The sequence below is a fragment of the Didymella exigua genome (genome assembly GCF_010094145.1).
Source record: "Didymella exigua CBS 183.55 unplaced genomic scaffold M421scaffold_9, whole genome shotgun sequence".
NCBI lineage: Eukaryota > Fungi > Ascomycota > Dothideomycetes > Pleosporales > Didymellaceae > Didymella > Didymella exigua.
Genome location: NW_022984783.1, coordinates 58,176 through 78,433, shown reverse-complemented (window position 1 = coordinate 78,433; position 20,258 = coordinate 58,176). Strand labels below are relative to the sequence as shown.

The 20,258-nt window shown below is 54.7% G+C and overlaps 8 protein-coding genes across 8 annotated transcripts; 6 read left to right on the top strand and 2 right to left on the bottom strand.

Moving 5' to 3' along the window:
- Positions 1-161: 161 nt before the first annotated feature.
- On the top strand, positions 162-1,767 carry M421DRAFT_59541 (plus-3-domain-containing protein; the record flags this gene model as incomplete). The annotated part of the gene is made up of 3 exons (XM_033595690.1): positions 162-235; positions 287-1,006; positions 1,059-1,767. The coding sequence occupies 3 exons, from the start codon at positions 162-164 to the stop codon at positions 1,765-1,767; spliced, it is 1,503 nt and encodes a 500-aa protein (XP_033450163.1).
- A 2,722-nt stretch (positions 1,768-4,489) lies between these two features.
- On the top strand, positions 4,490-5,402 carry M421DRAFT_380667 (uncharacterized protein). Its single transcript, XM_033589851.1, has one exon. The coding sequence runs from the start codon at positions 4,564-4,566 to the stop codon at positions 5,197-5,199; it is 636 nt and encodes a 211-aa protein (XP_033450162.1). The 5' UTR covers positions 4,490-4,563; the 3' UTR covers positions 5,200-5,402.
- A 759-nt stretch (positions 5,403-6,161) lies between these two features.
- Positions 6,162-9,203, bottom strand: M421DRAFT_418959 (uncharacterized protein). The gene is made up of 2 exons (XM_033591954.1): positions 8,716-9,203; positions 6,162-8,664 (listed from the first exon to the last, which is right to left on the bottom strand). The coding sequence occupies exons 1-2, from the start codon at positions 9,101-9,103 to the stop codon at positions 6,326-6,328; spliced, it is 2,727 nt and encodes a 908-aa protein (XP_033450161.1). The 5' UTR covers positions 9,104-9,203; the 3' UTR covers positions 6,162-6,325.
- Positions 9,204-9,425: 222 nt separating this feature from the next.
- M421DRAFT_418958 (mitochondrial ribosomal protein 10) lies at positions 9,426-10,133 on the top strand. The gene is made up of 3 exons (XM_033591953.1): positions 9,426-9,565; positions 9,676-9,755; positions 9,806-10,133. Exons 1-3 carry the CDS (start codon positions 9,430-9,432, stop codon positions 9,890-9,892), a joined length of 303 nt encoding a protein of 100 aa, XP_033450160.1. The 5' UTR covers positions 9,426-9,429; the 3' UTR covers positions 9,893-10,133.
- A 1,006-nt stretch (positions 10,134-11,139) lies between these two features.
- Positions 11,140-12,138, top strand: M421DRAFT_3689 (uncharacterized protein; the record flags this gene model as incomplete). The annotated part of the gene is made up of 2 exons (XM_033589736.1): positions 11,140-11,284; positions 11,330-12,138. The coding sequence occupies 2 exons, from the start codon at positions 11,140-11,142 to the stop codon at positions 12,136-12,138; spliced, it is 954 nt and encodes a 317-aa protein (XP_033450159.1).
- Positions 12,139-16,542: 4,404 nt separating this feature from the next.
- Positions 16,543-18,651, top strand: M421DRAFT_418955 (uncharacterized protein). The gene is made up of 3 exons (XM_033591952.1): positions 16,543-16,716; positions 16,775-18,573; positions 18,635-18,651. The coding sequence occupies exons 1-2, from the start codon at positions 16,563-16,565 to the stop codon at positions 18,313-18,315; spliced, it is 1,695 nt and encodes a 564-aa protein (XP_033450158.1). The 5' UTR covers positions 16,543-16,562; the 3' UTR covers positions 18,316-18,573; positions 18,635-18,651.
- M421DRAFT_418954 (PhyH-domain-containing protein) lies at positions 18,281-19,532 on the bottom strand. Its single transcript, XM_033591951.1, has 3 exons — positions 18,914-19,532; positions 18,635-18,862; positions 18,281-18,573 (listed from the first exon to the last, which is right to left on the bottom strand). The coding sequence occupies exons 1-3, from the start codon at positions 19,348-19,350 to the stop codon at positions 18,348-18,350; spliced, it is 891 nt and encodes a 296-aa protein (XP_033450157.1). The 5' UTR covers positions 19,351-19,532; the 3' UTR covers positions 18,281-18,347.
- A 145-nt stretch (positions 19,533-19,677) lies between these two features.
- M421DRAFT_59500 (uncharacterized protein) lies at positions 19,678-20,211 on the top strand (the record flags this gene model as incomplete). Its single annotated transcript, XM_033595687.1, has 1 exon — positions 19,678-20,211. A coding segment is annotated over one exon (534 nt), but the record flags the coding sequence as incomplete, so codon positions are not given.
- Between the last annotated feature and the right edge of the window lie 47 nt (positions 20,212-20,258).

Sequence of the window (20,258 nt, the reverse complement as noted above, 5' to 3'; positions counted from 1 at the left end):
TCCCGTCCTCGCTTCCCCGACTTTTGAGCGACAGCGTCTCTGCCACGCCCCTGATCCAGGACGTCTTCCGCGCCGAACATTGCCCCTTTGCCGCACCGTTTCGACCTGCTCCGCGCCGATACCAGCCTCTCCTCTGCAGACTCGGCACATCCCCCTCCGCCATGTCGGACATTGACGACGAGCTCTTCGCCCTCGCTGGCGGCGACGAAGAGGCCGACATTGAGGAAGGCGAGGCGTGAGTGCCGTCCGTTCTCGGGCCCCGACCGGCCGCCGCTGACTCTCGCAGCTCCTCGCCCGCAGCCTCGGACCACAGCGAGCTGGGCTCCGATGCCATGGAGGAGTCGGACTCGGACCGCGACGACGACGCGCCCGCGCCGTCGTCGGACGTGCCCTACCCGCTCGAGGGCAAGTACGTCGACGAGGCCGACAAGCGGCGCATCATGGCCATGTCGCAGCTGGACCGCGAGGAGATTCTGGGCCAGCGCGCCGAGGACATGAGCAAGGCCAACTTCACCGCCGAGCTGGCCCGCCGCGCCGCCAATATGCAAAACGAGCGCAAGCGCAAGCTCGACGCCGACGAGCCCGACGAGACCCGGCGGCCCAAGGTCAAGGCCCGCGTCAACGACAAGCTGGAGGAGTACAAGCGCAACCGGGAGCAGCGCGGCCAGCAGCGCGACCGCGACCACGACCGCGACCGCGACGCGGACCGCCGCGCCGCGCGCCGCGGCTCGAGCTCTGCGGACCGCGGCGGCGCGTCGGACGTCGATGTCGACGCCGACGGCGAGAGCGACGTCGAGTGGGACGAGCGCGCGCCGGCAAAGCCCCGCGACGACGTGCCCGCGACGCTGCGCGACCTCGAGTCGGTGCGCGTCGGCCGCGGCTTCTTCTCCGAGGTCTGCTTCTACCCGGGCTTCGAAGACGCCGTCACGGGCACGTTTGGCCGCGTGGGCGTCGGCCAGGACGCCCAGCGCCGCACAATGTACAAGATGGCGCAGATCAAGGGCAAGTGGGCTGCGACGAGGCTGCGACGTGCACTGACAGGTCAACACAGGCATCAGCACCGGCAAGCCGTACGTGTTTGAAGGCAAGAACGGCGCAAAGATTGCGACGGACCAATACGTGATTGCGCAGCACGGCGCCACCAAGAAGGAGTACCAGTTCCAGTTCTTGTCCAACCAGCGCTTTGACGAGCGCGACCTCGACGTGTACACGCAGTCCCTCGCCGAGTCCGGCGCCAAACTCGCCACCAAGGCCGCCCTCGAGCGCAAGTACGACGACCTCCGGAGCCTGCACAACCACCACTGGACCGAGGCCGAGGTCAACGCGCGCATCGCCAAGAAGAAGCAGTACGAGCACCTGCTGCACCGCAGCGCCGCCGACGCCCAGCCGCGCATACAGACGCAGTCGGAAGTCGCCGCCATCAAGACGGCAGAGCTCAACCGCGCCAACCGCATCAAGGAGGCCGAGCGCGTGCGCAAGGTCCAGCTCGAGCAGCAGCGCCAGAAGAAGATGGAGCAGAAGAAGGAAGCCGCACGCAAGCGCGTCGAAGAGGAGGCGCGCAAGGCCCTGGAAGACGCCCAGCTCAACACCGACACGGACGCCCTGTTCGCCGACGACGGCGCGAGCGCGCCGAGCTCGCGGGCGAGCACTCCCAAGCCCGGCGAGAAGAAGACGGGCGGGCGCAAGGGGCTGCCGACGTTTCGGAAGCCAAAGACGGACGATGACTTTATTGCCAACATGGATCTCGACATTGACATTGCCATTTGAGACGCTGCTCTCCCTCGACACTGCTGCTCTCCCTCGACACTGCTGCTCTCCCTCGACACTGCTGCTCTCCCTCGACACTGCTGCTCTCCCTCGACACTGGCACTGCTGCTCTCCCACGACACTGACACTGCTGCTCTCCCTCGACACTGACACTGCTGCTCTCCCACGACACTGACACTGCCATTTGAGAAGCTGCTCGCCCTCGACACCAGTCTGCCGTGTCGCCTCGACCTCGGCGTTTTGTGGTTTCCGTTCATTCTTGCACACTGGCGTTTGAGCGGCGCAATGGCGACACCCACCAGACAGCAAAGCCTATCATCCATCTATAGACGCGTGCAGTCATGGCCATGTTGCATAATCTACATATCACTAGCACCTATATACCCATCTGATCCACTTCCCCTCCAAATGGTCCGTCTTCGTGCAGCCCTGTCGGACACACCTACAACAGCCTCGCGAGGCCAAGAGTCTTCCAGCCGCCCCGTCTCTCCGTGGCCTTGGCACGAAGCACTCGCAAGTTGGACATGTCGACAACAAAGTAGTGTCTGCTAACCCCGCCTTTCGGCCCTGGTGCACTTTGTCCTGACTTGAAATAGCAGTCGAGTCCACGCCCGAGTCTGGAGCTGTCCACGTCCGAGTTTGGAGCTGTCCACGCCCGAGTTTAGAGCTGTCCACGTCCAAGTTTAGAGCTGTCCACGTCCGAGTTTAGAGCTGTCCACGTCCGAGTTTAGAGCTGTCCACGCCCGAGTCTGGAGCTCTCTTCCATCTACAACAGACACCGCGCTGGCTGTGTCTTGGGAGCTAGTTGCCGCGCACTTCCACGTCAAGGCTCCGAGCAACGATGGCCAGGACACGACGCACTACCAACAGCCAGCGCTCGGTATGACTCGAGCTCGATGGCTGTACTCTTGACCTCTTGACCTCTTGACCTCTTGCGCTCTGGCCCGTGCACGGGGGAAGAGAGATGGCTGCCGTGCAGTTCTGCTTGCAACCGTCGTGGTTCCTCAGCCCTGCGCTTGTCCGACTGCCGTGTGAATGCGTCTAAGCATACGCCAGCCTCCTTCATCGTTGACGACCGAAACGTCACAGAGACAAGGTAGCAGACAAACACGCATCTCGCCGCACGGTTCCACGATATGTGGGAAGCGGCCGTCTGCCCAGGACAGAGCAGGAAACTGGTTTCCATCAACAAAGGTGCTTCTCCTGTCTTCTCCGTCCGCAAGTGCCCCACGTGTGAAATGGGTGGGTTCAACGCTCAACTTCGCCAGCGCTGGCATTCAAGTCATGTCTTTCAGCCTGAACATCGTTGCTCGAGGGCTCTGGCTTGCGGTGCAAGGTTGGGAGTTGGGAGGTGGGAGGTGGGAGGTGGGAGGTGGGAGGTGGGAGTTGAGAGGTGGGAGTTGAGAGGTGGGAGGTGGGAGGTGGGAGTTGAGAGTTGGGAGAGTGATGGCGCGACATCGTGAGACAAGGGCAAGATATTGAGATGGGGGTCCGGGGTGCAGACTACAGATATACACAAGGCTTACAGGAAACTTGTACATGGATCTGGTCCAAGAGACCGAGCGCAGAGTGTGGGGTTGGGAATAATGGCGGCAAGTACGCAAGGGAGGCTCGGTTGGTGCTCACTAAGCGACCCTGATAATAGTCATTGCACTCGCCCGCGCTTGTGCCACAACACCGATCGCGTGGTGCTTGCTCTCAACAGTGAGGTTCTTCTCTTGCTGCTTCCCCGCGTTGTTAATTGCATGTGATTCAAGAGGTTGGTGAGTATGTGTCTGGCATGAGTGACGCAGACAATCTGCTTGCCTTGGTTCAGGAGACAAAGGAACACAACGCTGAAATGTTCTGGTGCACTCAAAGCAAGTTGGTTATGCTGACTATTCTCTATTGCGTTGCAGTATTGAAATCGAGCATACCATGTTGGTGGAGTCCCGGGGAGCAGCCTGAATGATGGACAGCTCCTGTCATTCACCCAACCATGCTATCAAAGTCCCGGGGAGCAGCCTGAATGATGGATAGCTCCTGTCATTCACCCAATCATACTACCAATCGTCCATTAGATTGTGGCGTGATGGTTAGTCAACCTGAACTGCTTCAGAAAAGACTGCAGCGACTTATCATCTACAAGAGGAGTGAGCGTACCTTGTGCAGCCAGCCTCACGTCTACCCTCGTAGCTGTTGTGACCATCTCAACCCCGCAACAGAGTCCAAAGAGAACCACCATGCCGGCAGCAAACGAAATCTTTACCGATGACTTTCTTGAGAAGACACAGGTCATCCTCGAGCTGTGCTCGGTCTATCGAGCCAGCATATCCTTCCGATCCAAAACGCTCGACGTGACCCCTACGGAGTACAAACGGACTTTGGCATGGGAGCCCCGAGGAGGACAAACAAAAGCAACTCTCGTCAGCACACCAGCGGACAAGATCATTCATATCGCTTCAATCACCAAGATTCTGGTGGGTACTGCGCTAGCGCATGCTATTGAAGTCAAAACCGAAGAAGACATCGATAACAAGCGGTAGTTAAAATTCAGGGATATCCGGAAACGTCTATAAGAGAGGTATCCAACATGTACAAAAGCTCTTCCGACCCAGTTATGGGTCTTATACCCAGGAATCCAACCGTCTATGAATTTCTCGTCCACTCTTCAGGTCTGCCATCGTGCGACGACTGCCTTTCAACACTAGACAAGACACCGCCGATGGAGCTTCGAGGGATACTGGGACATGTGCCGGATCTTTTTCAAAGAGAGACCACTACAGACACATCAGTAAGATGGACTAATTCAGCAACATGAGTTTTGTGATCATCGCATTGGTGATTGAAGCTTGTTGGAATGGCCGTCTGGACGACTTCCTGCAAGAAACTTTATTCGGGCCACTCGAGCTGCACTCCACGTCTACTGGTCTCGGACCAAACTGTACTGCAGCAAGCGAGAGATGGACCGTCGACCAGCATGGGACACGCCGCCCAGTCCAAGTGCCAGACTATACAGCGACTGGTTCCGAAGCCGCTGGACTTGGGGCCTATACCACTGCCGAGGATCTTGACACGTTCTTCTCGTCCGTCATCGATGCATCTCACGACATTGAATCGGTTCTCCAAGACTGTGAACGCCTTGCTCTGTATCGAGAACAAATGGGTCGACGGTGTATCGTATTATACCCCACTTGGTCTGGAAACGACGCTGAGCGGAGTAGCCATCGGTTTTTTGTCGCCAAGTGGCCTGCAATTTCCTACAGAGCGCTCCACTACCTTCCCCGCCGTACCGGGCAATACATTGGAATAAGAAAGATGGTCAAGATCAACGACTCCGACAAACGACTTATCCTGAGCCATTCAATATCCAGAGGACATTTATTGGAGTTGGGGTTCCTCACCAGCTACAAGTGGGCAGAAGCTCAGACGGGAGAACACATCTTTCGATGAGCGGCGTCACCAGCAGTCCCGGGCAAGCGACAACAACATCTGGACGCTTTGAATTATTGTAGACCGGCGACGCACATCTGTGGATGTTTGTTCATTCACACATGTCAATCGATCGCTTAGACAATGGCGACTGGTTGGATATGCGGTTCAGCGTAGTCCGGGACGCGGCCGGCACAGTTGAACTGAAACGCGTGAGGAAAGATGGGACCGAGCACCGGTACGGTACAAACGACAAACATGAGCCTCGTTCGTGCTGGGCCAACGCCTGATTTCACAAAGCTCATGCTAAGGAGCTATATATAACGTCCATCGTCAATAGTAAAGTCAGTGGAGCTAACATGGGCATAGACTTTACTTTCCCAGCAGCGGGCAGCAAGTGCCAGGAACGAGCAAACCTGTACCTCAATGTTCTGGACAGCTCACGAGAAAGAGTCCAAAGGCGGGAGAGTAGCGAGTTCAAATCTCTACACCGGCTCGTTGCCGACCAACAACAACAGTCGTAAGCTCCCCCATTCCTTCACGCAGTTCTCCACACGCCGCCCCATGCATGCAGCCAAAAGAGACGCCCAGGTAGGAAAGAGCATAACAAGGGCTCCCTCCCCGCTTACTTGGTTTGCCAGAACACGGGCACATGGCCTCTATTCTTGCAATTGGTTGGGCAGCAGACGGGTGTCGGTCGTCATGTCGAATCCTGTTAGCAGTGGACAGGACAGCTTTAATAATTATACAATCCTCATTAGACAGCTAGAATCTGCAGGCTACAAAGATCCACGCGGGTATTCATGCCTTCCAGCGTTAGTTATATCCGATTTAGCAAATTATGCGTAGCAATGCTAAACTTTAGGGGTTTTTCAGGAGCATCGTTGTTCCCTTACATACTAGGTACCTGTTTTTTGTGTTTGTTGGTGGCTGTTTGAGCTGTGCAAGGGGAATCATGATAGAATGGTAAGATAATCATGTCCATTGACCTAACTATGCCAGGTCCATCCACCGCTGTGAACCATGCGCCTCTGAATAGCCGCCGACTTAAATGCTTAAAAGGTATAGAACTCCAGAAATGTGCAAAACATGCAAGCGCCCAAGTCATCACATCATCACAACATGCCCTCAACGTTCGTTCGCTGTTTCAGACCTTCCGCCCTCTCCGTCGAGGCAGTGCGCTCTCGACACCCACAGTCGCCGCCGGCGCCGATGAGGCCATCTTTGGCGCCATGATGCGCGGCGCAGGTATACCCTTCCTCGGCGTCGCACCACTGATGCCTGTCCTCTTGTTCTCCTTCTCGGCCGCAGGGACCGGGGCCGCGCTCGTCGACGACGCAGAAACGGGCTTTGGCAGCTTGACGCTCTTCGGCGGAGCGATGCGACTCTTGCGCTCTTTGACTGGCTCGAGCCCAACAGATGCAGTCTCGGGCGCTGGTGGCTTCGGTTCTGTGGGTGGGGAAGGTACGGGCAGCTTCTTGGTGACTTTGGGCTTGGGTATGCCCTTCGCTGCGGGTGCGGGTATGGGCTGGGACACAGCAGCTTTCTCTTCTTGCACAGCGTCTGGGAGGAGAGAGCAACTTGCCAACAACCCTTTGCCAGGTGTTCCATTCGCTGTGCCGAGTCCTTTGACACGGCGGACCTTTGGCGCCAGTTTATTGTCGGTATTTGTTTTCGCCTTGGGCTTCTTCGTGGCCACTGGCCCGGCAAGACTGAGCTCGTCTGGAGTAGCCAGACTCTCCGCTTCGGCTTGCTGTGAGGCGATGGTATCTGCGTGCTCCTGGTAGTAGGCCAATGTCTCGTCCCATCTGATCCCTCTCCTCCCGGGCACAGGTGGCTTCTCTGCGTCAAGTTCGGCGGGCGGAGACAGAATGGCGTCGGCCTGGATTTTAAGCAGGCGCAGGCTGACCATGAAAGCTCCCTGTTTGTTCTTCCGCGTGTTGTTCCGGGTGATGAAGGCCAGTTCTTGTGCATCAGTCTTCTTGAGGACGACTGGATCGCTGCCATCAGCGCGGCGAATCGCAATCTTGTTCGTGGTAGAACCTGGCGCGGCTGTGGCTGGCGCTGGGAGGCGCGACTTCTTTGCACGAGACGAGCGTCGCGAGGCCCGTTCAGCCTTTTCTGCAATTTCCTCGCCCTCAGGTTGTTCCAGCGAGGGAGACATGGATTCCTCAACCTCAACTTGCTGTACTAGCGACTCGATCAGATGAAAGGCAGACTCGCTGTCAATTTTAGTGGGCGAGTTGGGATCCATCTCTTCGAGAGCTTTGCGTGGAGACGCCAGGGCGTGACGCACGACGTCCGAGTCTCGTCTGTTCTCCAGCGACGACCGCCTCGTGATGATTGCAGACCTTTCGGCCTTGCTGGCGGCTGCCCGGCTGAGGAAGCTTTTCAAGATGGCGGCGTCGTCGTCGATGGCGAGAGTCATTGTCGCATCGTCAGGGCCAGAGTCGATGCGTAGGGGCGGTGGCGGGGAGTGCAGCTTCTTTGGCGTATGTTCTCGGGAAGGTATTCTTGCTGGTGTGATGGAAATCGTCAGGCCGTCGGCGATGTTGTGCGTTCCACTCGCGGCGGGTTTTGGTGTTGGTGGCTGTGAGGCAAGCTCGCCTTCCAGCTCGTACTCCCCCTGGATGTCCATTTGCAGTGATGCCTCGGTAACTTCTTCTGACCCGTCATCCTTCAGATCGCCGCTGTCACTCTCTCTCGGCCTTATCGAACTTCTGAACGCACCCAGATCGACCTCAGACATGTCAGCATCCTCTTCTTCGTCTTCACTGGCATCCATCGCGATCTGTGCATTATCAGTCTTGTTCTCTGGAGACGCTTGTGTCGGCATTCGAGGATAGGCAATATGCTTTGCATCCTCCAGTTGAGCGTCAGTCATTGGTGCAGTCGATAGCTCAGGAGAGTCTGTCGCTGCGGTACCAGGTTCCAACGTGGGGTTTTTAGCAATGTGGTCTTCTCCTTGAGACTCGTTGACTGTGTTCTCGACTACGTATGGCGTGGCAGCGGGCACGTTGGCAATGACCTCAGCGAAAGCGCTGTCGAGGTTCGGCCCCGTTACGGTAATATCTTCTCCTTCGACCTGCTCGGTTGATGTATCTGATCGCGTCTCCTCGTCAACGTTGTGTGGCAGCTCGGGGTACGCAACCTTCGCCGGCGATGCTGACTGGACTTTCGAGGAGCGCTTGACAGGCGATCTGAAGATAAGCGCAAATGTCGAGTCCTCCGGCAGGATGTTGCCAAGCTTCTGCTCATCTTCTCGCTCGTCGTCTTGCTCGTCGAGGCTCTCGTAGTCCGGCAGCTCGTCCACCGTCTGGGCCGTGTCTATGGCAAATGTGAATGACGATGGCTGGTGTGGCACGCCCACGTCCACGCCCTCGTGGCTCATGTCTGCGTCTGCGTCTGCGTCTGTGGCGTCTGGCGTGTCGTCGCTCTCGCTCTGGTCTTCGTGCAAGGCCTTATCGGCATGTGCAGACCTCTTGCCTGCATGCGGTGTCAGTGTTGTTCTCTCCCACTACTTTGGAAGTCGCGTACGGGGCAGTGTGCTCTTTCCGCTCTCCCAGCGCGTCCCTTTGAAGACGCGCTTGGTGCCGTGCATCTTCTCCATAGCCTTCGGGCTCATCCTCTGCCGTCTCTTGACTGCGCGTGAGTGCGCATCATGGGTTTCCTCGTCCGTCTGCTCTTCTTCCTGCTCGTTGGCGACGCTCGACCGTACGCTGAATCTGCGCCAGATGCTCTTTGATTTGCCGTCGCTGACCTGCTTCACTTCGCGCTTGCGCTCCCAGCCTCGGGGTATGCGGGCGACGGGCAGGGCGTTGGGGTCGAGGTGTGCGGTGTCGGTCTCGTGCCAGGTCTGGTTGAACGGTGTGGGCGGCAGGCGTTTGCGCGGCGATAGCTGACGTCTGCGTGGAGACGCGGCCATGGCGGCAAAGAGAAAATGGAGCTGCTGGTTAGTATGCACACGCTGTCCGGCCGAATAGCACAAGCCCGCACTCTCTTCGCAACCGACGTAATGATGTTCGACGCGCAAAGGTGTGTTTGTTTACGGATGCGCTGGAGTAGGGCACTAGCAGGGGTCATCGGTCGCGCCTGTCTTTGCCCGATTCGGGCTGCCGCTCCAACTTTTTGGCCGAGCTTCGGATTGACGACAGCTGCACCGCGCAGACCAACGTGCACACACCCGTCGCTCTATCAATCGCCCGTCGCAACTCGTCTCCTCCGCCTAGAACCCGCCGCACAAACGTCAAGATGGTGCCCAAGCCACAGGGCCAGGCCATGCAGTCGGTCACCCACCGACCACTGCCTCCACTCCCCAAGCTCCGCGTGCGCCGCCCAAACAAGCCAGAGACAAACCCATGCTTGGGCGCAATGTCATCAGTTCTGGGTATGTACGGTCTAACAGTTGGAATGAAGTTGGAGGGCGGACGTGGAGGCGCATGAGGATGAAGTGGCGCCGAACCATCAGACAGAACATGGCTGACTTGGCCCGTACAGGCTGCTGGGCATCGTCAGGATACAGCGTGCAAGGCTGCGCGGCGCTGGAGCAGAAGCTGCGGCAGTGCATGGATCAGCCGGTATGTGCTGGCTGGAGTGAAAACGTGGGACGTGTGCTAACAGCCCACAGCGCGACAAGAACCAGAAGAAGAACAACATCAACTACCACCTGTCGAGGATGTACCCCAAGATCATCGGCCCTCACAAGCGAAACTAGGCCGACATCAAGTTGCGGCGCATCGAGCTTTGTACACTACTTGCATACCCACAGCAGCGAGACGGACGATGCGCCAGCGCGCAGGAGAGGTTTTATCAGCAATCACAACACCACATTATTGGGACGGCGTTCAGGCAAGGTCGATATGGTTGTATATATGCAGTCCAAGAGCAGGAATAGATCTCCACTGATCACCCGTGCATCACGCATCTGTGCAGTCGGAGGCGCGGGCCAGGCCGGCATCCTGCTTTCTGCTCTTGTCATGTCGAGGGGGGGGCAGCTCCAGCCTCGCCTCGCGCAGCGCCTCCTACAATGCCATCATGTGCGACCAACTGACACCCTGTATCAGACGCAGACGCGGCAAACAACCACCAACGCATGCAAGACGCGCAATGCTCACCCCTTCGCCCAGCTAGCCCAGCCAGAGGCGCACTACAGCCTGGTCCCGCCTTCCCTCAACGACCAGCCAACCTCTACTCTGCCCTCTTCGCCAGCAGCACAGATAGTGCTTCCTTGTGTAGCACGCGAAAACGTGTTTCGCGCGCCCCCAACTCCGCACTGCCGGACATCGAACAGTTTCATCATACGGGTTCCACCAAAATACCCGCAGGGCTTACCACATCGTCACCGTCTATTCTTACACGCAGTCACACCCTGGCGTCATTCTGGAAGGAACGCGCATGGATTCATGCACGGATGACCTATCACAGCCTACCAACCACCCCACCTTACCCGTTGTACTCAGCCCCGGCTGCTTACTTCCCTCTCTGGTGGCCGTGTCGCGAACCTTTCCTAACAATGAGAGGCTGCTACTGGGACTGCACAGCATGGCTTGACCTCGATTGTTGCTATTGGCAGACCACTGCAAGGGTGCTGTCGACGCCTTGCCTTGAACACGCTGGCGCACCTGCATGATCCACGATTCACCACGGTAACAGCGGATCGCCAGGGTATGACCCGATCATAGCAAGGGAGCTTTAGGCTTACTCTGCCACTTCTTTTCAGAGCTCGCGATGCACTCCGCCGCGGATTGCCAGCCTATCTTAAGCGTTGCGCGCCTAACAGTTTAAAAATGCCCTGATACTCCCCGCTCTGCCGCGTCGACCGTTTAACAATATAACCTGGGACCCGGTACCTACTGAAGCCCGAGCTTCGGCTGCCCTCATGGAACCTCGACAGTCATGAAGCTCTCAAATGCAGGATGTGCGACCCTGGCGCCAGCTCTATCGTCCGCGGCAGCGTTTGCAATGCCCGAGCCTACGCGACTCTTTGCAGTTGCTGCAGACAACTGGAGCCCGGCACCAACAGCAGCACCACGATTCAGTATCTTTGGCCGCGATGCTCTGCAAGCGAATGAAGGCAGCACGTTCGGCTACGTTTCCGGGCTGTCGGGTACGTATCTTCCGCCTCATGGCGAACATCTACTGACTTGTTCAGCATCACCAGTAGCCTGCCCCAACTCACAGATATGGGCAACAAACACATACTTTGGTGTTCACGGGTGCTGTCCCTCTTCCAACCTCTCAGCCTGCACTATCCACACAACATGCATCGCCTCGACCGCCATGAGCGCTTTCTGCACGGACGATGCGTGCTCATCGAACAGCGCAGCCGCGAAATGCACCGCCAGTACAGCACAAGAATGTTACAAATACCTCATCGACTACGGCTCGACAATCATGACGCAACACGGCTGCACATATTCTGGGTTCACAAGCACGATCCCGCACACCTACGGCCTGACATCCACACCCTTCATTATTATCACGGTCACGGCCCCGCCGGTAAGCACTTCAACCTCGATTCGAACCTCATCTTCAACGGGGAACTCGGGAGGAGAGAAAAAGCATTCCCTCGGCCCTATCGTAGGCGGCACAATAGGCGGCTGCACCATTCTCTCGCTCGTCGCCCTCGCCGCATTCGTGATCCACCGTCGCCGCTCCAAACTCAAGACTGCCCACCGCGCCGCCCACCCACCGCCGATCTCGCAGTACCAGCACGACGGCCCGACCTTCGACCCCCACGGCTTCCAGACCACGAACGGCTGGACCGAGCAAGACATCAAGACGTGGCAGCATACCGCTGGCGTTGACAGACCCGCTACCGGGCAGTACGTCGGCGTGAGTGAGGTCCATGGCGAGGATAGAGCGGTCGAGGTCGAGGCCCCCGAGAAGACGAAGAGTGGACACTGGACCGTGCCGGGCGTTGCGCCAGTCGAGGCCGAGGCCCGGCTGGTGCGGAAATGATCGCGTTTAGAGGCGGGAGTACAGGGAAGAGAGATGGGAAGAAGAGTTGGTGGAGGGGCCCTTCGGAGGCGCCATGAGCGCGTTGAGGGTGGGATGGTTGTACCGCGTTCGATTGTTTTCTTCGCTGGCTTCGGCTGTGTTTGTTGGCTTTGGCCGCTTAAATTTCCTCGTTTCTTATCTTTTTGTTGGTGCGTTATCATATACCCTCGCTTGAGCGTGCATTGGGCGGCGTTTAAAAAGCATACTGGGACGTGGCGACCCGTGACCTGATTCCGCATTGGTTGATTCTATAAAGAAGATAATATAATTACCTTAATTCTGTTCCGGCCTGTTCATTCTACATCCCTGCCGCTTTGGAACTGGCTCAATGTGCAAGCGATTTGACTCATGTTTTTCGCCTTCTGTCTCTTCTGAAAATACACGTCGTTCAGGACAGTGTCGATGTCTGTGCTCTCCTCGCTGCGACCAAAGGCCAACACGCAATTCATATGTTCCGAATAGCACCGTGTTCATCGAGACATTTCCCTTTTGCCTCCTCAGGTCGACCTCCAAAGAAACAACAAAGAAATAGATGTTTTCTTGCTTCTCTCAATTTCAAACACATCGTGAAAAATATCCTGTTAGTGCCTGCGCACCCTCTGTCGTGTAAAATATATACGGGCTTGTAACATATTTTAAAACCTCACCCATTTACAGGCGTTTGCCTTCGAAACGACCCGGCGATTTCTGCATATCAACTGCTGCATAACGCCTGTATCGAATCGCAAAGCACTAAACGGTGCAGTTTATGGCGAGGATCATGCGACTTGTTCTATGATAACTTAACGAACTTTCGATTTGAGACCTTAGGATGCTGCGACGACGCACCACTTTTTCTCTGGATGAATATCCCACTATTCTCGAATTTGTGTCCTTGCAGTCTGATGATCTGTTCTGGAGTCTGTGCGAAGGATTTGAAAGTATCTCAGCGCTCTCCAAGCAGAAGTACCATCAAACACTGAAATGTCTCCTTGTCTCCTTTCGTCGCTACAGATCCGATTGACTACCCTTTCAGGGGAACAGGAGCTCACTGCTGTTCGAGATGCGTGTCTGTTCGCTGAACTGCACTCAGGAGTGGGCTACAACATAATTCCCCTGCTAATGCTTCGCGTAGTACAAATACTCAACACCGCACGAATGCCGTCTGCTTCTACACCTTCACTGTCCTTCTAAACTCCAAAGCAAACTCGCGTCAAGATATTTTCTTCTGCCTCTGCCAGTTTTCAGCATCTTCGGGAAAGTCGCATGTCTGTTCTTCCGCGCCCTTCTCTTCTGACAAAATTCTGTCAACAACTACGTATGGTTCAAACGTAGCCAGCTACATAATCGTGGTCGGTGTCAAGCAGCTTAAATCACAACCATGGGTCAACAATCATCGGCATCAAATCATATTTTCTGCTGCATGTGCCTGCTACTCCAAAATGACTGCAGGGTCAAGACATGTGCTGCGAGTCTTGCAGCTGTGTGCGATGCTTGAGCATAGAGTATCCCGAATGTGGTACCCTGTGTTTCCTGGTCACACTATTTTCATTGATCGAACTCTGAATTGAACATTGCTCAATGATGTGGTTCTCTGACTCCGCCACCCTAGAGGTGATGAGCTGTTGGTCATGTTCGCGCCCTTGAGGCTCTGTAAGTTCGCGAGAAATCTACACATGTTAAGATCATGTGTATGCAGGCTAGTGGCGCGACACAGTGTTTCTTGACCGGGCCGTTGAAACATCACTCCACCAAAGGAAGGATTTGAAATCTACCCCCTTACCACCTGGTTAGATCGACCGAAAATGGCAGCTGACTGTAATATCCGAGGCAATATATGTTTGATGCGGCATTTGGCGAATAAGTGCTCTGGGAAAGATCTCATGGTTCTCTTTGAGATTCTGGGTCGGGCTGGTACTATTCCCCATCCCTTATTAAAGCCAGATTTCTGAACTTTGCTCATGATACTCCACGAGTCACTCAAAGTCAGTGGGATCTCGCCTGTGTCGTTCTGCTCTTTTGGGATGTCTGGAAGATGCCCCATCACGACTGGCTTTGTGCACAGCCTGATCCCTGAGTTTCACTTAACAGTATGCCCCATGATGGTTACAAGATCGTGGAATCTGATTGAGGTCTATGCGTATACGTGCTAAAGCCTTAAGACCGGTGCTGGAAATCGTCTTACTTGGCGATCTCAAACTTTCAGATCTCTGAAGAGGCGAGCAACGTCCGCGTCGCACGAGGGCGCCTGTCTTGATATATCTAGGTGCACACTCATATCTTATTCTGCAAGACTGCTGCTGTGATCCTGTTTTTTGGATGTTGACCCAGTTACGACACAGGACTCGCGATGCTATATTCTCAGATATACTGGGCATCTGAAGAATGTCCTGCCCGGTGTCACTGAGTGACACTCATCTGCTTCCTTGGAAACTATTGCTACTGTCATGTCTTCAATCTTCAACCTCTCCTTACTTGCGCTGTAGGCCTTGAAAGAAACATAGCCAGCATACGTGTGCTTCTAATCTTGCTAAGAATTCCGAAAACTATCCCCACCATTTGACTTTTGCTGCTGTGAGCAGGCCCCATGTCATCTAAAAGCCGTTACAGGACTCACCAAAGCAGTACAAAGTCTACGGACAGCTGCAACCCTCCAAGCTGCGGCAACTAACAACAGCACACTTCTGTAGGCCTTGACAGTTATTCCTGGGGCTTTCCAATAGTGCTGCAACGTATGCTTTTAGAGATGCATAGAGACATATGATGGGGTGGCTCCAGTTGATGACGGGGCAAGTTCGGGCTCACGCTTTCTTACACCCTGTAGTTGATAAGCATTATCCTGAACAGTTTACGAACAACACGTATAACATACACTCAACCAGAGGACTCACATTTGAGAACGCTAAAACGCTGATCTCGATTGGACTGACCTTCGGAAAAGCTCCATGCTCTGGAGGGCACAAGCAGCCGTAGCATAACAAGCCTATCCTAGTCTTTTCGGAGACTCGCGGTATTTCTTTACTTGCCTCATTTCCTCTCTCTACAGAAAGGGCTGTGGCAGTAATCAGCCGCAAATGGAACCCGGGACAAACTTCGACAGACTCAACCACTCATCGCTCCTCTCATCCGGGCCTCGTGTGGTGCCTGTCCTTCTCATCGATATCTTCCAGTACTTCGGACGGATGCTACACTTCCCTTCCGAAGAAGCGAACTCGTGATCTCAAACGTATCTTCCAATTTTTGCATACGGTGTTTTGTTGGGCAGGAACAGCACTGCTAGTACACATCTCCTCCGATCTGCGCTGCGGAAGCTTGAGCCTGCTCGGACGGCGTCAAGGACTGAGCGACTTCATATTCACAGGGTATTTCACTGATGCCGGGAACAGGGAGCTGGTACGGGTGTAAGTAGCCTATTATCCGGATCGGCCTTGCTGCGCTCGTAGTCCCGGCCATGATGCGGTACGAACATTCAGGTGTGACTGTTGTGGTGGACTGGTGAGGACACATGCGAGCGAGAAGTTCCGTAGCACTCAGGCTCTTGTTTGTCGGGCTTCGGAAGGCGTGCACACGCTTGAATACCAGCTTAGCGCCGATGCGCTGGCCAGATGAGTGAAGGCTCTGGATCATATTGTTCTTAGTGACCGTGGAGCTGCCACTGGCCAGATGGTGTGTGGATCAGTGGCCCGACATATCCCCTCGAAGCAAACACCTTGGACACCTCCATCGTGTTGGCGATATGTGCGCTGACGCCCCAGTCTCGTGCTAGCAAGTCGAAGAAGGCGTCCTTGTCAACAGGTAATGGCCCAGCGTTAGCTTGCCTATGACGCAGTCCCGATCGTTACCACAGATTCTTTGCAGTTCAGGGCCAAGTAGATAATGATGAGTGTGGCTATGTGAACTGTCGATTGAGTCTGCCTGAGGGAGCGATTATCTACAGTGGAAGCGGGAGAGCTAACCCAAACGGGAAGCGAGCTGGCCAATGAGAGCGCCTGCCTGCGCGGACAGATAACGTAGGCCACAGAAAGGTGACCAGCAATCTGCCTGTTGGGTCTGCGTTGATTCCGTCTGGATGCCGAGCAAGGAAAGCAAGGGCTGGCGGCTTCGGCGGCCGTCGCCGAGCGCTGCTTGCTTTGGGAGGCGCTGAGGATAGTGGCTGTCCGCTCCAGGTCTGACGGCGCGTTGATGCTGCGGTGTTCTGGCTCGGTTTTATAGCACGAGAACGTACCGGTATCGGTACCGTACAGAAGAGCGAGTTGATCTTGGCATGATCTTTGAGCGCGCTTACAAAGTCTAGGTACTACCGTAGTGGGTAATCACGAAGCTCTTGCTTTGCGAAATGAGGGGTGGGTTAATCCCGTAGCAACATGAGCCAGGCTTTGCTCACCTTTTAATCCTGTTAATATTTCATGTTCCTCCCGCTGGTTTTCCAAAAGTTTCGCCTCCGCTTTCTTCGTTATTTCGATACCCTGCACGCTCAGGACCGCGGACCACTCCCGGTTACTGGTATGAGGAACATTCGCCTTGACTCGTTACCTAACGGTAGACCTGTCGCATCTCGTGGTATGCAGTTGAGATTGCAGTCAAAAAGTTGAACCAGAACTGATGCCTGATTATCAAGACTGCGCGTTGTGCACAAGGCGGCGGATCAGATGTGATCGAACCGTTCCCTCGTGCCTCAAATGCGCGAGCCGGAACCATGAATGCCCGGGCTTCAGTTCCATCAATTTGAAATGGGACCAGGGTATCGCGAGTCGTGGCAAATTTGCCGGAAGCATGGTACCAATACACAGAGGCAAGGCGTCAGTTTTCAATGACTCAATGCGTAAGCCCCACGCCCGAAGACCCAAAGCGATAACATTCCGATCACCCCAAACGCGCGCTGAGCTCTCTGTATCTTCCATTAGGTATCATGGAGACCTACTAGAAGTAGCTTCTGGCGCATTGCATCGTGCAAGCCAAGATCAGTACCTCGTCAATCGATGTGCACGTGTCATACTACTTGACAGGTTACTCGATCACTTCAGCACCGGAGTCGTCCCCCGACTAACCTGGATCGAGCTCCCAGACAACCTTTGGCCAACAACTTTGCGAAGCCTCGCACAAGGCTCCAGATGTCTTTACTTGTCACTGAGTTGCCTCGCCGCTGCTCATCTGTCCGCAACTCAAATAGGCACAATCAGCGAGCGCTCTTCTTTTAAGCAGCTACATGATCGATTGCGCGAACTCAGCCTCCAGTCCGTGAACCAAGGAATCGCGAGGGTTTTGACGAACACGCCTAGCGGCCTAAGTGGAGAGTCCCTCCATTTGTGGCTGACTGAAACTCTTGCCTCTATAATCGCGCTCTGCTATGCAGAGGCTTTTAGACCAGCCCCAACGAGATGGAAGCTTCATTTATATGGATGCCGCACGGTGGTAGATCGCCTTTCACTGCACCGGGAACTGGGACCTGAGCGGTTAGTCGAGAAGTTTCTACTTAAGGAAGTCGCAGACCTCGAGGCGCTTAGCGATTTTTCGACTCCCACTCTGATGTCGCCGATATCGACAACGAGGGCCTCGACCCTTGCCTGCGGTAACTCATTCTGGGGATTCACCGATCTGATCAGGGAGATCTCATTTACTGAGAAGAAACACCAGCATGCCTCAGGAAAAATGTCTGCTATTGACATGTCCGCTTGGCATACACGAGCCGATGAGTCCTATCATGGAATCATAAGCAACGTTCGCGATATGTGCGGCCGGCAGGGAAATATAACGTGTTTCGAAAGTGTGGCGCGCGCACATCACTACGCCACTGTTGTTTACAGCTACCAAGCCCTTGCCCCTGAAGTTATCGGAGAAGCCACAGTTGCATTGGAAGCTCTATTCACGATCCTCAAAGACATGTGTACTACAGACAACGAGGCTATGACGGCTTTCTGGCATGACATGTTCTTTCCCTTACTGATCGCCGGTACTGAATGTTCTGCGGACGAGGGGTTGCAGGCCATAGTTGAGCACCTCTACCTTACTGCATTGTCTATCACAGGACTTTGGTGTAACAGTGCTTCGCTACAGTTCTTGAAAAGCTACTGGCAAAGGTCACAGGCAAATGTACACATGGTTTGGATACAATACGTTGGTAATGCGGAGTCGGGAACTGGGCCTTTCATTGTTTTTTGATTGTGGAAGTGCTTGTTGACTTTGTACCTGAATCACATGTTCACCGTTTCCTCATCTTCTACCCCAAAAAGAACCCTCGTCGGGTCCGAGTATTCCATAAAGCCAACTCCCGGTTCGCAGAGGCCGTATCCGAGCAATCTTTGAGCCTGTGGTTTCAGTGTCCTTGCTCTCTCGAGCGGTACCATCAGGAATTGATTTTCAGCAGGTCGCAACGTTGGCTTGCAGAGGAAAATGCCAACGGTCTCTCGGTAATCGTCCCTAGCAAAAACATATCGTCAGAATTATGGAGTTAAACGTTTCGGAAATTACGATGACATACTTGGTTACGTTCGCCCCGCCCCCATGGTACACATTGCCAAGGAAGATGAAGGCGTCGCCACGCTCTAATTCCACAGGTATCGTTTCTTCCTCCAAAGGCTGCCTATCCTGATCCCACAGGTGTGACCCAGGAATGGCAACAGTCGCTCCGTTCTCCTTAGTCGTCTTCGTTAGGGCAGTCACACAGCCAATCATGACCGGGAGTTCCTTGTCGTGGGGATGGTAGTCACTTGTTGTGTTTGTCAGCAGGTTCTAACATTACGAATGAACAGTGGCATACTTATCGTCCCGATGCAAAACCTGTTGTGTACCTCCTGGGTTGATACGGAACCCTACCGTAGAGGAGATGATCGGCTTTCCGGTGACTTTTTTTTTCTTATCGCCACGCCAAAAAGAGAATGTCGAAGACACCAGCGCGTTAGCTACGTCGATGAAGAGTGGCGCGCATGCAAGCTCGACGCAGGCGTCGGAATACGCAAACAATCCGGATGCACGCTGAGTCGTGCTTGGGAAGAGACCGTATTGATCTGGTTTGTCCCCATCGAAGTGAGGCCCAAGATTACTTCGAATTCTCTCAGCATGAGAAAGGGTGATCAGGTTCTCAACAATGACGCCGCCGTCCCGTTTGATCGTGTCGATCAAGTGCTGTGAAGTGGTCGAGGCACTCGAGGCGTCAAAGCGAGCGATGTAAGGCTGTGTGCGGCTCCCGGGTACCATGTTTGATGTACTGAGGAATGGTCTTATTGCGTTAAGTTAGCAAAAGTTGCAGCTGCATGGGCACTTATATACAAGTCAGCATTCGCAGACGCCAAGTCTTCCGTGTAGAGCATTGCAAATCTCAGCCCAGAAAAGTCGTCATATGCGCCTTGCAACGTCAAGCTTATGGTGATGGCCAAAACAACACGAAGAGCGTAAGTGTTTCTCTTCCGACTTGCTCTATCAGTACGCAGACTACCGTGCCGGAGCTCGTGCCGCACGGTTCCGCGTTCCGCACGCGATCACCAAAACAACGAAATATCCTCAACACTACAACTCAACAACGCGATGACTTTAGAAGACGCACTTAAAGACACACGCGCAGCTAATGCGCGCGGTGAACTTTGCTACCAAAAAATTGCAGATACACATGGTGTTGATCGTTCGACGTTGTCGCGATATCACCAAGGCGTTCGCAGCACCATGCAACAGAAGATCAAACAACAACAGAACCTCACCCCCTACAAAGAGCTAGAGCTTGTCGATTACATAGATCAACTCTGCAGAGAGCACCTTCCGCCTACGCGCGATATGGTTCAACATTTCGCCTCTATTATCTGCGGATTTGAGGTTGGGAAGACCTGGGTTACACGCTTCGTCCAGCGGCATCACGAAGCGCTTACTCCACAGTGGACCTCCGCCATGGCCTCCGAACGTCACGCCGCTGATTCCTATAGTAAGTACAGCTTGTACTTTGACATGTTAGAGCTCAAAATAAGCGAGAAGGGTATAGAGCCTGAGCACACATACAATATGGATGAGAAGGGCTTCATGATTGGGAAGATTGGCAAGCAGAAACGAGTGTTCAGCAGGACAAGCTACAGCAATAAGCGCTTCCGGCAGGCCTTAGAGGATGGCAACAGAGAGTG